The sequence below is a fragment of the Vipera ursinii genome, assembly GCF_947247035.1.
Source record: "Vipera ursinii genome assembly, chromosome: 3".
Taxonomy (NCBI): domain Eukaryota; kingdom Metazoa; phylum Chordata; class Lepidosauria; order Squamata; family Viperidae; genus Vipera; species Vipera ursinii.
Window position 1 is genome coordinate 109,139,649 of NC_139516.1, and position 14,814 is coordinate 109,154,462.

At 39.3% G+C, this 14,814-nt stretch overlaps 1 protein-coding gene across 1 annotated transcript in view; it reads left to right on the forward strand.

The window, feature by feature from the left end:
* Positions 1-14,814, forward strand: part of LOC310638898 (centrosome-associated protein 350-like) — a 101,198-nt gene that overhangs the window by 73,334 nt on the left and 13,050 nt on the right. Inside the window, exons 24-28 of the mRNA XM_083360260.1 lie at positions 980-1,176; positions 5,059-5,270; positions 12,568-12,712; positions 12,937-13,097; positions 13,414-13,550. Of these exons, the coding sequence (XP_083216386.1) occupies positions 980-1,176; positions 5,059-5,270; positions 12,568-12,712; positions 12,937-13,097; positions 13,414-13,550 (852 nt within the window). The remainder of the gene's footprint in view (positions 1-979; positions 1,177-5,058; positions 5,271-12,567; positions 12,713-12,936; positions 13,098-13,413; positions 13,551-14,814) is intronic.

The window sequence follows — 14,814 nt, forward strand, 5'->3', positions numbered from 1 at the left end:
AAGGATAATGATGTAGGGTTAGTCAATCCTAGGATCAGGTGATCCAGAAAGTTTGGTAGAAAATCTCAGTATTCATTAGTTTACACGTATGTATTTAAATTCATTTAATTCTCATTTTGCAATCTCTGTTGGTTACAGTTATCAGAGACCATAGCATTCCATAATGTGCCTTTCTCTGATGGCAAGTTATAGGATACTGTTTCAAGTTAATTAAAATTCCAAAGGGAGATACTTTTGGATTTTTTTTTCACTTCACTCTTAAAAGACTATTTATTATAAATGTGTTGTATTCATTTGTAATATATTAATTTACTATGTTTTGCCAATAGGTTTTGATTATATAGTCATTAACTTGCATTTTTAATAACTTGCTCATAATTTACTATTTTAGAATAATTATTTTATTGCTTAAGTCACATGGAACAGTGGAAGGCATTGTATTGCAGTTGGTGGATGAAAATCAGTTCAGTACAGCTTAGGAGAAGGAAAACCACTATAAAGGGTTTAATGGAGATGGTACCTAGAAAGAGAGCCTGACATGCAGTTTATAATTTACAGTTTTTAATGAGAAGTATGTCCTGATTTTTACAGTGGTTTAAAAAGCATTCAGTCTTGAGGATGAATAACTCTCCATGGCTAAATGATAACCCCCGAAGCTTTCTTTCTAAATTGACCTAGAACTATTTTTCAGAATTCTGCTCTTCTTAATGCTGCTATCTGTTGATGCTGCTTAAATGTTAGTCTAAATAGAACAAAAATCTTTTTTTTTCTTGAAGAGGAGAGGCAGTTTAAGAACTTTGTTTACGGTTATAGTGTGTGTGTGTGTTACTTCAGAGTTGAGGTTTTTAACAAAAAATTCAGGTTCACATTCACAGCACGAGTAAAATACGAGTAAATACTTTTACCGAATAGGATAATGGAAGTTCAAATATTTATATCTCGGGACAATAGTGAACAGTTTCCCCTGTTTCTTCATCAGGTTCTTGACCAAGCGAGAGCAAAAACTGATGCAGCGGCGTCAGCACGCAGAGGAGCTGCTGCAGTGGAAGCAACGTTTAGATGCAGAAGAAGCAGAGATACGTCAGATAGAAAAACAAGCGCTAGCTGCTTGGGAAAAAGAGCTGCATAAAACCAAAGCAAATAAAAAAACAGGAGATCAGAAATCTGATCAAAAAGGTAGAAACTATGACACTTACCTTGTTTGGGCTCTAATTAAAACTTGGCAAACTTTTTCTTTAAAGGGCCAGATTCCCTTCCCCTACCTCTGCCTTCATGGGCAGAGCAGCCATTGGATAGCATGGTCCAATGATAGGCTGCTGCCACTGCCTGGGACACTCCATCTCCGTTCCCACCCCTCATCATGGGAGTTCAGCTGAGACTTAGTTCCAGCAATCTGCTACCCATCTGTCCGTCTGTTCTTAGCCTGTGGGCTGTACAAAAAGAAATTGCAGACCAGATTTGGCCCTCAGACCATGGTTTGTTGACCCTTGCTCTAAATCTTGCTATTATAAATGTGCTGATTATGTGGAAAGGCTTTGGCTTATCCAAGTTATTTTGTTCAACAAAAGTCCAAGTGCAAGGTTAGATTACATTTCAGAAAATGGCTTTCATGTATTCAGAACCTGATTATGTCCAAAAGCTGCATTCAAACATACGTATTCCAAATTTTTAACTAAATGGTTTTGGCTTAGTAAAATCTTTTTCTTCTTTTTTAACATCTCAGCTGGTAGATTATCTTTTGGAATGATTAATGTCCAGTTGTTTGGAGATATTTTTAAATCCTTATCTAATCTCATGGGCTTCTGTAACCTTTCTGTCAGAATCCATTTATATCATATTCATAAATGTATGTTTAAAACATTATTCCATGGATCCTGCCATCTCCTGAGGAGTAGGGAACGGATGTGTATTGAGCCTGTATTAGGCATTTCAAAGGAAAAGAGAAGCCTTTTGAACTGGGGAAATAAAAGGGGGGGTTAGGGTAGGAGCATCTGGCTTGTGTCACAGAAGAAAGCAATAAGCATAAAAGGTCCTAAGTTCCTTTTTCCCACGAGAGTTATGATACGAGGTAAATGATGGGGGTCTGACCAAATGGGGTTAAGGGGGGGGTTGAACCGGGAACTCTTTATAAGGGTTTAGTTTGTAGTACAATATTAAGTCCTGTCTTGTATTCCTACAACCAAGCATGTCACAGTAAAGATTTCTTTTGGACTAAGATTTGGCTCCAAGAGTTTTGTCTTCCTAAGACGTGGTTTGGGGTGCATCCTGACACTTTCTGAAGTCTTTTTGAAGCTCTTTTAGAGCTCTTTCAGTCTAAACACAAGCTTCAGCGAAATAACAGCAAATCAAACTAAATATCTGGGGTTTAAATGAGACAGATTCTTCCCAATTCTTCTGTAACAATGTTATAATTATTTGCACATCTCTAATTTAGATATTTGAAATAGTGATAAATGTAGGGGTATATCATTTTTTCCAGATGTGAAATTTCCTTTAATGTTTGTTTATAGTATGGACTACAAATGTAAACAGTGGATTATATTTGTTATATCCCCTTTATCAGTATTGTGGAAATTATTAAATACTGTATTTTGGACCTCCGGTTTGCCATCACAGCATCATGGATGCTGGAAGACGATCTCCAGCTTTCGTGTCCAATTTTGTCCTGCTGGGGGACCTGGAAAGGGTCGAAAATTGCCCTGTAGGGGGGGAAAGCAAGGAGGGGACCCCTGTTTGATCATGGAAGGGTGATGGCCCTTCCATTTGATCCGGGGAAGCCCTCCAGCAGGGAAAAGACTGGCCATAGCAATGTGGCTTGTCACTAAGCTGCTGACAGCCGAAGTCAAAATCACCACCAAGCACTTTTAAAGCAACATGGATGAAACTGGGTGAGATCTGATCTTCTCTTTAAGACTTTAAGTATTTTTTCCTGTAAAAGCTGCACAAAGTATTTTTCCCCCTGTAAGGAGAGAGGGATGGGAGTTTCTGCCCCACCCTCTAAGAAAAGAGGCGACTACTCACCCAGGGGAAACAGAGCAACTATAAGAACAATTTTAATCTAATTGGATGTATATGCTTTTGAAACTTGGGGACTAAAAGTGTTCCTATTCTTACTGGAGATATTTGTTTTTATCTAAAAAAAGAAATAAGACTTGAAAAACTATCATAAAAATTTTGGACTTAAAAAGCTTTAAACAGCATTGGTGACATCTTGTGGCAAAGTATGGCATTACAACTTGTTATTGTTTAAAAGAGACTTGGCTTGAAACCCAGACTCCAGAAAAAACTTCTTTGACCTTGAGAACTATCACCTGTGAAAAACTCAGCTACAAAGAAGGAACTTCTAGGCAGCATATCTGGCCTGTTTAAACTATGAATGTAAATTTGTATTGACTTTCAGAGGTATATGTGGGGACTTGCTTTCCTATTTTTTTACATGAGAATCATAAGTTATTATACGGGATTATGGAATACCTTGGACTATATACTCTTACTTGACAAACAATTTCTACTATAAAGACCACCTATAACATGTGAAATAGATGTCCCATACCTAGCTATAAAAAACAAAAAAAAACTATTTTTAACGTTTGATTCTAAAGTCTTCATACTATCAAGAGAATATGGGTCCTTTCCATGTTGAAACAATTATTTCAGCTTGTGACAAAATAAGATGCAACATAAAGGAACAAGATGCCAGCTTAAATATACAAACCCAGATTTTGACTACAACCAAAGAACTAACAATGCAGAAAATAAAAATAAAAAAATTGCAACAACTAAACACTAAGACAGAGGATTCAATTGACCAACAGATCCAGACAACGGAAAAATCAGAACAGGGAATGACAATACTGAAAATGGAAAAGACTTTTTATAAAAATCAGAAGAAATTTGAGAGAAAAGAAGAACAGATTGAAGGGAAGATAAACCTATCAGGACAATTGTGGGAAATTGGAGTAATAGGGAGACGATCTAATAAATTCAAATGGGCTAGTTCAGGGGTAGACAACCTTAGCTACCAAGGCCAAGGTTGCCTATCCCTGGGCTAGTTATTCCAAAAAACCTGCAACCAAATGGTCTTTCTTATTCCAAATAATATATTTGATAACTCAAAAGAACTGACATGGAAGTTTCGTTGGCAAAGGAAGAAAGGCAGAAGAAGGCAGAAGAAAATAAGGGTTTTGATTTATTAGAGGGGATTTCATATTACTAATTAGAGGATTAAATATGGTGGGAAATAGATATTTTTTAGAAAATAAAGTTACATTATAATTGAATAATAAGGGAAATTTTGGTCACCTAATATAAAATATTTGGAAAGCAGTTGAAAATAAGAATTCTGCTTGCCCATCATGCGATAATAAATATTACCAGAAAAAGAGAGGGAGTATTTGAGCTTTTAAAAATTAGACATAAATGAAAAAATTATGTATATTACTGATTTATTGGTTAACCCAGACAGTACATATAATGGTTTTGATTTATTAGGGGAGATACTGTATTATTAATTAGATTGTTTAATATGGTGGAAATAGATGGCTTTTAGAAAACAGAAGACTATATTTAAATAGATAAGATGTGTACTTAGAATATTAGATTTTGTTATGAAAAGGGAAAAAGGAAGAAGTTGAGATAAGAGAAACTTTGGTTACCTAAAGCATGGAAATTATAAATACCAAATGTTAATTTGAATATTGATTAGAAATTAAAGCTTGGGAAAAAAGCAATAACAGGACATTGATTGTATTTAAGGATTGAATGCAAACACAATATATGTATAAGCTAAAAATTATAAATATAACAAAGATGTTTTTACTTAGTTAATAATAACTGTATTTGCCTAATATGAGATAATACTTAATTGTAATTAGAAAACTAATAAAATATTATAAAAAAAATACTGTATGTTGAAATACGTTTAAAAAGCCCAAAACTTCAGTGGGGTGTATTTAATTTTAAATATGACTGTAAGCATGAATCAAAATATTTTTAAAAGCCTGTCAGTGAAGTACTGGGAATTGAGGAATTGATCCTTTTCCATTTTTTTTCTCTCAGAGACAGCCAGTGAGGAAGACTCTTCAATGCCACCTTGTTCTCGTCTAAATAGCAAAAGCTCTGTCCCAGAAGAATTGAGCAATCTAGTTGTTGAGTCTGCTCCATCAAAGGTTTCTGAGATTCAAGGCGAGCCTGGAAGCCTAGATCACACAATAACTGAAGAAATAGTTTATACACAAGAACTGGAATCTGCTGTTTCTCCTGGAAAACCGGTAAGTGAATTTGAGGATCCATTTGCCATTCTTTGAAAGTAAATTGAAGGCTTAATTTAAATATGTTAACATTACTAATAAGTCAGATAAAATATCCAGTGTGTATTTATTGTAATACAACATGTTAATTTTGTTAAAAATGTAAAAAAATACTATTAAAAGGTGGAAGAGATGCACTCCCAGTTCACACTTTTTATAGTTTACTTCTCAGCTTCATTGAATGGGGGCTAAACTGTAGTTTTCTCTGTTGAATTGTTTATTAGGAAAGGTCCTAATCTCCGAATACCATGGTGACATAATCTGGGTTATTTAAAGACTGGATGGATAAAGGAGATGAAGTGATTTTTTTTAATGCAATACTAAACCTGACTATGGAACTAACACCAAAAAATGATGTCCTTATCATCATGGGGGATTGGAATGCTAAAGTAGGAAGCCAAAAGATAACCGGAATAACAGGCATGTTTGGCCTTGGAGTACAAAATGAACCAGGGCACAGGCTGATAGACTTTTGTCAAGAACATACGATGGTCATAGCAAACACTCTTTTCCAACAACCCAAGAGACGGATCTACACATGGACATCACCAGACGGTCAACACAGAAATCAGATTGACTATGTGCTCTGCAGCCAAAGATGGAGAAGCTCTATACAGTCAGTAAAAACAAGACCAGGAGCTGACTGTGGGTCAGACCATGAGCTTCTTGTTGCAAAGTTTAGGCTTAAACTGAAGAAAGTAGGGAAAAGCACTAAGCCACTCAGGTATGAATTAAATCATATCCCTGTTGAATATACAGTAGAGGTGACAAATAGATTTAAGGAATTAGATCTGATAGACAGAGTGCGTGAAGAACTATGGACAGAGATTCGCAACATTGTACAAGAAGTAGCAACTAAAACCATTCCAAAGAAAAAGAAATGCAAGAAAGCAAAATGGCTATCTGAGGAAGCTTTGCAAATAGCTGAGGAAAGGAGGGAAGCGAAAGGCAAGGGAGAAAAAGAAAGATACGCCCAACTGAATGCATAATTCCAGAGAATAGCTAGAAGAGTTAAGAATGCTTTCTTAAATGAACAGTGCAAAGAAATAGAAGAAAACAATAGAATAGGGAGGACCAGAGATCTCTTCAAGAAAATTGGAGAGATGAAGGGAATGTTTCATGCAAAAATAGGCATGATAAAGGACCCAAATGGCAGGGACCTAACAGAGGCAGAAGAGATTAAGAAGAGGTGGCAAAATTACACAGAAGAACTATACAACTATACTTAATGTCCCTGATAACCACGATGAGGTGGTCATTGACCTCGAGCCAGACATCCTAGAATGTGAAGTGAAGTGGGCCTTAGAAAAACTGAGCAACAACAAAGCTAGTGGAGGTGACAGTATTCCAGCTGAGCTATTCAAAATCTTAAAAGACGATGCAGTAAAAGAAAGGGAGTGCCAAAGAATGTTCAAACTATCGCACCATTGCACTCATTTCACATGCTAGTAAAGTTATGTTTAATATCCTACAAGATAGACTCCAGCAGTATGTGGATTGAGAACTACCAGAAGTACAGGCAGGATTTCAAAGAGGCAGAGGAACTAGAGATCAAATTGCCAACATACGCTGGATCATGGAGAAAGCTAGGGAGTTCCAGGAAAGCATCTACTTTTGCTTCATTGACTATGCTAAAGCCTTTGATTGTGTGGATCACAACAAACTGTGGCAAATTCTTAAAGAGATAGGAGTACCAGACCATCTTATTTGTCTCTTGAGAAACCTATATGCGGGTCAACAGTGAGAACTGGACACGGAACCACTGATTGGTTCAAAATTGGGAAAGGAGTCTGGCAAAGCTGTATACCAGACATGTCAAACACAAGGCCCGGGGGCCGGATCCGGCCCGTGAAGTGGTTTCACGTGGCCCGCGAAGCCATCCTGGAAACAGTGAGGGAACGGCCCCCACTGCCTTGGCTCTGGCCCAGAGACCCTTCTTCTGCCAGAGACCCTCAGATCTGTCTCACTCCTGCCCAGGCACCCATAGGCACCCTTGATGCGAACGATGTAGAGCTGGCCACGCCCACCCAGGCCATATCCACCCGGCCCCCTGAGGGCAACTGCAATGCCCATGTGGCCCTCAATGAAATTGAGTTTGACACCCCTGCTGTATACTGTCGCTCTGCCTATTTAACTTATATGCATAGCACATCATGAGAAAGGCAGGGCTAGATGAATCAAAAGTTGGAATTAAGATTGCCGGGAGAAATATCAACAACCTAAGATATGCAGATGATACCACTCTAATGGCAGAAAGTGAAGAAGAACTAAAGAGCCTCTTGTTGCGGGTGAAGAAGGAGAGTGCAAAACTTGGTTTGAAACTTAACATTAAGAAAACCAAGATCATGGCATCTGGCCCTCTCAATTCCTGGCAAATAGATGGGGAAGAAATGGAGGTATTTTATTTTCCTGGGCTCCAAGATCACCACAGATGGGGACTGTAGCCAAGAAATTAAAAGACGCTTCCTCCTGGGGAGGAAAGCAATGGCAAATCTAGACAGCACACTAAAAAGCAGAGACATCACCCTGCCAACAAAGGTCTGTATAGTCAAGGCTATGGTCTTCTCAGTTGCAATGTATGGCAGTGAAAGTTGGAGCATAAGAAAGGCTGAGCGCCAAAGAATTGAGGCCTTTGAACTATGGTGCTGGAGAAGACTCCTGCGAGTCCCCTGGACTGCAAGGCAATCAAATTGGTCAGTCCTAGAGGAGATCAATCCTGACTTCTCTTTAGAAGGCCAGATCCTGAAGCTGAAACTCAAATATTTTGGCCACCTAATGAGAAGGAAGGACTCACTGGAGAAGAGCCTAATGCTGGGAAAGATTGAGGGCAATAGAAGAAGGGGACGACAGAGAATGAGGTGGCTGGATGGAGTCACTGAAGCAGTAGGCGTGAGCTTAAATGGACTCCAGAAGATGGTAGAGGACAGGAAGGCCTGGAGGAACGTTGTCCATAGGGTTGCGATGGGTTGGACACAACTTCACAGCTAAAAACAACAACAAACCTGACTAAAATGGTGAAAAGGTGGTGACTTTTGTCACTAGCAGGAATAGGCAACATTTTGTGGGTGGGATCACACTAAACTATTTTTTCAGCCTCTAAACCCTGTTGAAGTGACATAGAGATGGTCTTTGTCTTATGGCCAAACTCGGCACCAGCATTCCCATCATTAAGTGACAATGCTGTTAAATGAGTCACAATGCCAAGTGATTAAGCAAATCATACAGTCACTAAATGCATCTGGGTTCCCCCATTGACTTTGCCTATGAAGGTTGTAAATGGTGAACACACTAAAACTGTCGTAAATACATGTCAGTTGTCAAATGCTCAAATCATGAACAAGTGGCTGTAGAGATGCTGCAACTGGTTGTAAGGACAGGTCATAAGTCACTTTTTTAACACGGTCAAACAAATAGTCATTAGTTGAGAACTACCTGTAACATCTCTGAAAAGCTAGCTTTTAGCACTTTTTTTATATTTTGGGAAAGGTTTCTTGCCCTTTTTTTATTAGTAAAATAGGATTGATACATCTGGTGCAGTGGTTAGAATGCAGTATTGCAGGCTGACTCTGCCCACTGCCAGGTGCTCAATCCTGAGCGGCTCAGGGTTGACTCAGCCTTCCATTCTTCCAAGGTCAGTAAAATGAAGACCCAGATTGTTGGGGGCCTTTTGCTGACATTTGTAAACCACTCAGAAAGTAGTGTAAAACAATATGGAATGGTGTATAAATCTTAGCGCTATTGCTGTCAGAAGCATAATACTATTTTACTGCTTACTGCTTTTTTACAAAAAAAATTATTACCATAGTTTGACTTTAGATTTCAGGACTACATACTTGAAGTACTTTGAGTACTGTTAGGAAAAAAGTGCTGGAGGTCAAATTTTAAATGAGATCTTGGGAGAAATTGAGATTCTGTTGATTTACTGCCCATGAAAACCTTCCTAAGCAGATGGAAGTAATCTTGAATGTGAAATTGAGAATCCCAAGGATAATAACTTTCAGTCATCTTAATATTCAAAATTTTATTCAAGGATCACCTAAAATTATTCAAGTATCAAATTATTCAAGTATCAAAGTGGCGTTCCAGGGCTGGTTTGAAAAATGGGTAGGGACAGGGCCCAACTTGGGACTGAGGTTCAGGTGTTTAACAGGTAAAATTGAATGCTTAAAAGAGACTCAAGACTTACAGTACCCATTTTGCTCCTTCATTCCCCATGGAGAAATGAAACTCCAAACCTTCTCTTTAGCTTAACCTTTTCTTTATCACCCACCCACCCACCCCGTTTTCTTCGTTTTCCAAGATCGTTACCTATTCAGTACCTTTTTCTATGCTTATCATTTTATATTTACTGCCTTCATTTTATTTATTTTCTTGTATTTCAGTTTCCTTCAGGTCTTAGATCTAGGTCAAAAATAGCTGTTTTTAAGTATACAGGTGAAACTAGAAAAATTAGAATATTGTGCAAAAGTTCATTTATTTCAGTAATGCAACTTAAAAGGGGGAACTAATATATGAGATAGACTCATTACATGCAAAGCAAGATAGTTCAAGCTGTGATTTGTCATAATTGTGATGATTATGGTGTACACCTAATGAAAACCCCAAATCCACAATCTCAGAAAATTAGAATATTACATGCAATCAATAAAACAAGGAGTGTACATAGAACAGTATCGGACCTCTGAAAAGTATAAGCATGCATACGTACTCAGTACTTGGTTTGGGCCCCTTTTGCAGCAATTACTGCCTCAATGCAGCGTGGCATGGAAGCTATCAGCCTGTGGCACTGCTGAGGTGTTATGGAAGACCAGGATACTTCAATAGCGGCCTTCAGCTCTTCTGCATTGTTCGGTCTCATGTCTCTCATCTTTCTCTTGGCAATGCCCCATAGATTCTCTATGGGATTCATATCAGGCGGGTTTGCTGGCCAATCAAGCACAGTAATCCCACGGTCATTGAACCAGGTTTTGGTGCTTTTGGCAGTGTGGGCAGGTGCCAAGTCCTGCTGGAAAATGAAGTCAGCATCCCCATAAAGCTCGTCTGTGGAAGGAAGCATGAAGTGCTCTAAAATCTCCTGGTAGACGACTGTGTTGACCCTGGACTTAATGAAGCACAGTGGACCAACACCAGCAGATGACATGGCTCCCCAAATCAACACAGACTGTGGAAACTTCACACTGGACTTCAAGCATCTTGCAGTGTGTGCCTCTCCATTCTTCCTCCAGACTCTGGGTCCTTGGTTTCCAAATGAGATGCAAAAGTTGCTGTCATCAGAAAAGAGGACTTTGGACCACTGAGCAACAGACAAGGTCTGTTTTTCTTTAGCCCAGGTAAGACGCTTCTGACGTTGTTTGTTGTTGAGGAGCGGCTTGACAAGAGGAATACGACATTTGAAGCCCATGTCCAGGATCCGTCTGTGTGTGGTGGCTCTTGATGCACTGACTCCAGCCTCAGTCCACTCCTTGTGAAAGTCCCCAACACTTTTGAATGGCCTTTTCCTGACAATCCTCTCCAGGCTGCGGTCATCCCTGCTGCTTGTGCACCTTTTTCTTCCACACTTTTCCCTTCCACATAACTTTCTATTAATGTGCTTTGATACAGCACTTTGGGAACATCCAACTTCTTTTGCAATTACCTTTTGAGGCTTTCCCTCCTTATGGAGGGTGTCAATGATGGTTTTCTGCACAACTGTCAGGTCAGCAGTCTTCCCCATGATTGCGATTCCTACTGAACCAGACTGAGAGACCATTTAAAGGCTCAGGAATCCTTTGCAGGTGTTATAGCTTAATTAGCTGATTACAGTGGGACACTTTGAGCCTAGAATATTGCACCTTTTCACAATATTCTAATTTTCTGAGATTGTGGATTTGGGGTTTTCATGAGCTGTAAGCCACAATCATCACAATTATGACAAATCACGGCCTGAACTATCTTGCTTTGCATGTAATGAGTCTATCTCATATATTAGTTTCCCCTTTTAAGTTGCATTACTGAAATAAATGAACTTTTGCACGATATTCTATTTTTTTGAGTTTCACCTGTAGATGAAATGAAACTATAGATAGTCCTCAACTTATGGCTACAATTGAGCCCAAAATTTCCATTGCTAAGCAAGGCAATTATGCTGCATTTTACTAATTTTTCCCACATTGTTAAGAGAATCACTGCAGTTATTAAATGAATTTGACTTCCCCCATAGACTTTGCTTGTCAGAAGCCAGCTGGAATGATTACAGATGGTAATCCCATGATCCTGGGACAGTGAATCTGTCATAAATGCTTGCCAAAACATAAATTTTGATCACTTGTCCATGGAGATGCTGCAGCAGTCATAAGTCACTTTTTTCAGTGCTAGTGTATCTTCAGTCACTAAATAAATGTATCAGTTTTTCTGGACATGTCGTTAAGGTCCTTTTCAGATCAAAGGGAAACGTTTCCCTGTGTGTTTCCCTTTCCGTGTCCAACTCTATAGCGCAGTGCTCATCTCTGTTTCTTGGCCGAGGGAGCCAGCATTATCCAAAGACATTTTCTGTGTTCATGTGGCCAGCATGGCTATACGTCAGAGGTGCACAGAACACTCTCACCCTTCCCACAAAAGCGGTGCCTGTTGTTCTAATCGCATTTGCATGCTTTCAAATTGCTAGGCTGGGTAAGGTACGGGAGCTCACCCCATTGCACAGTGCTTGGGTCTCTAACCGGGGCTGTCAGCTCCAACTGACAAGCTCAGCATCTTTAACTGCTGAGCCATGGTGCCCCTGATCAAAAGAGTACTGGAGAAAAGGGGCCATATTGATTTTGGAACAATTCTAGAGGAGAAATTCTTTCCACTTCGGAGTTGCAAGCGTATGATTAGAATGTGGAAAATATCAGATATATATTACCTACTCCAGCTTCCAACCTTAGAAAAGATTCTCCAGGAATTGATTCTTGCCATTCTGTAAAACCTTTAAAAGAAAGAAAGAATAGAGATATATGTTAGGTCTTAGACATAATAGGATTAAACTGATATCTTGGAAAACCAGAAATCCAGAAAGTCTCTCTTTCTAGTAGTATATGTCATGGGCAAGCATCTGTTTGAAATCTTTGCTTGGTATCTGAGAGGGCATCAGAGGCCTTGCCATTTAAGAGAGACAGGATTCCAAATAAGTGAAACATTTCTATTTCCATGCTTGTAAATAGTTTGAGGGGTGTGTGTGTGTGTGTGTGTGTGTGTGTGTGTAATATATATTCCTTATTTACTCTTTTTCATCTTGATACAGTCTCCTTGCAAAAGCAGTGCATCTCTATCAAAGCAAGAATCAAAAAAACGAACAGAGAAGTCTGGAGGTAAACAACTGTCATCTACAAAATCTCAGGATATATCCTATAGTTGGTCTGATGAGTCTTTATCCATGACCCAATCAGGTAAGTATTAGAGCTTCAACTTCCTTTTTTATAATTTTTAAATTATTTTTAATGAGTCTCGGTTTTCCATTGGAATTGATGGGGCTTGAATGCCATGTAATTACAGCATTAAGTGTAACATATTTGGAATTTTCCACCAATCTTCAATTTTGGAAATGAAAAAGGCAAGACCTCTTATGAATATAAAATATTATTTTCTAAATAATATGTTTTATCTTTTTTAGAAACTACATCGGATCTAAGTGACATTGAAAGTCGAATCTGGGCTCTGAAAGATGAAGTACGGGAAAAAAAATCTGTTGTTTATAGGTTGAAAAAAGAACAGAAGAAGAGGCTCAAAGAGAAACTTAAGGCTCAAGAGGCAAGTTTGATCAAGCAGTTAGAGGTAAGAATTTGAAAGAAATGTTAAAATAGAAATTGTGTAACTATTACATATTGATATTCCCATGTTTTCTTTTGCCTTATTTTCTCTGAATATTTTTTTTCCTTTTGAGTTTGCTCTGATACTGATGGGAATATAATAATATTGACCAAAAAAGAAAATAAAAATATCTTCATAGATTAAATTATATAATTTAGGTACTTACACGCACACAATTCCAAATTTCAATATTCAGTAAGTTTAATACTTGAAAACAAATTTAATAAAAAATAAGATAATGTTCAGGTCTTCCTAATATGTTATTTTTTTACATCATCAGACTTATAATGAATTCATCAAGAAAACAGAAGAAGAATTGAATCGGGATTTGGAGACAACCCCAACAGCTAAACCTCAAATCAAAACTCCATCCACAGCTACTGAGAAACCAAAGATCAAACCCCCACCACTCCATAGGTAAACTGCTTAAAGTTAATATTGCATGGTGGCCTTTCTAAATGTACATCTTTAATAGCCTAGAAAGGGTTTGTATCTCTTTCAAAGGGAGAAAACTATCTTATATGCATGCATATTTAAGAGACACTGGTCAAAAGAAATACTTGGATGAATTCATGTTTAGTTTATTAGTTTAGTTTAGTTTAGTTTAGTTTAGTTTATTAGACTTATATACCACCCTTCTCCCGTAGGACTCAGGGCGGTTCACAAGGTTTTTTAAAAGAAACAATACTACAATTACAAAAGTTAAAACAATTAAAATGATTATATTAAACCTTGAATATAAAAAACCTAGTTAAAACCAGTTAAAACCCCAATTAATACCCTCAGTCCAGGGCAGAAAGCTCAAAGAGCCAGGTCTTCAGGTCCCGGCGGAATGAATGGAGGTCAGGGGCAGTCCTAAGCTCTACGGGTAGCTGGTTCCAAAGGGCCGGCGCACCCACAGAGAAGGCCCTCCCCCTGGGTATTGTCCGCCAGCAATCTCTTACTGCGTTGCAGTAGTCCAATCGGGAGGTCACGAGTGCATGAGTGACTGTGCGTAGGGCATCTCGGTCCAGATAGGGCCGCAACTGGTGCACCAGGAGAACCTGGGCAAAGGCCCCCCTGGTCACGGCTCCTATATGGTCTTCAAAACTGAGCCGCGAATCCAGGAGGACACCCAAGTTGCGTGCCCTATCGACGGGGGGCAACACCTCACCCCCCCATCATTAAAGATGGAATAGGCTGGTTAGTCCGAGATGCCGGTATGCACAGCCACTTAGTCTTGGCAGGATTGAGACAAAGCCTGTTTCTTCCCATCCAGACCCGGACCGCCTCCAGGCACCGGGACATCACGACGAGGGCATCACTGGGGTGGAGAAAAAAAGTTGGGTATCATCAGCGTACTGATGTTCCCCCTCCCAAAACCACGAATGATCTCGCCCAGCGGCTTCATAAAGATGTTGAACAGAAGGGGAGAGAGAACCGACCCCTGAGGAACTCCACAAATGAGAGGCCTCGGGGCAGCCCTCTGCCCTCCCATCAACACCGATTGCGAGCAGCCCAGGAGATAGGAGGAGAACAACTGCAAAACAGTGCCCCCCACTCCCAACCCCCTGAGACGCCGCAATAGGATACCATGATCGATGGTATCAAAAGCCGCTGAGAGATCTAATAGAACTAGGACAGAGGAGCAACCCCTGTCCCAAGCCCGCCAGAGATCATTCACCAGCACGACCAATGCCGT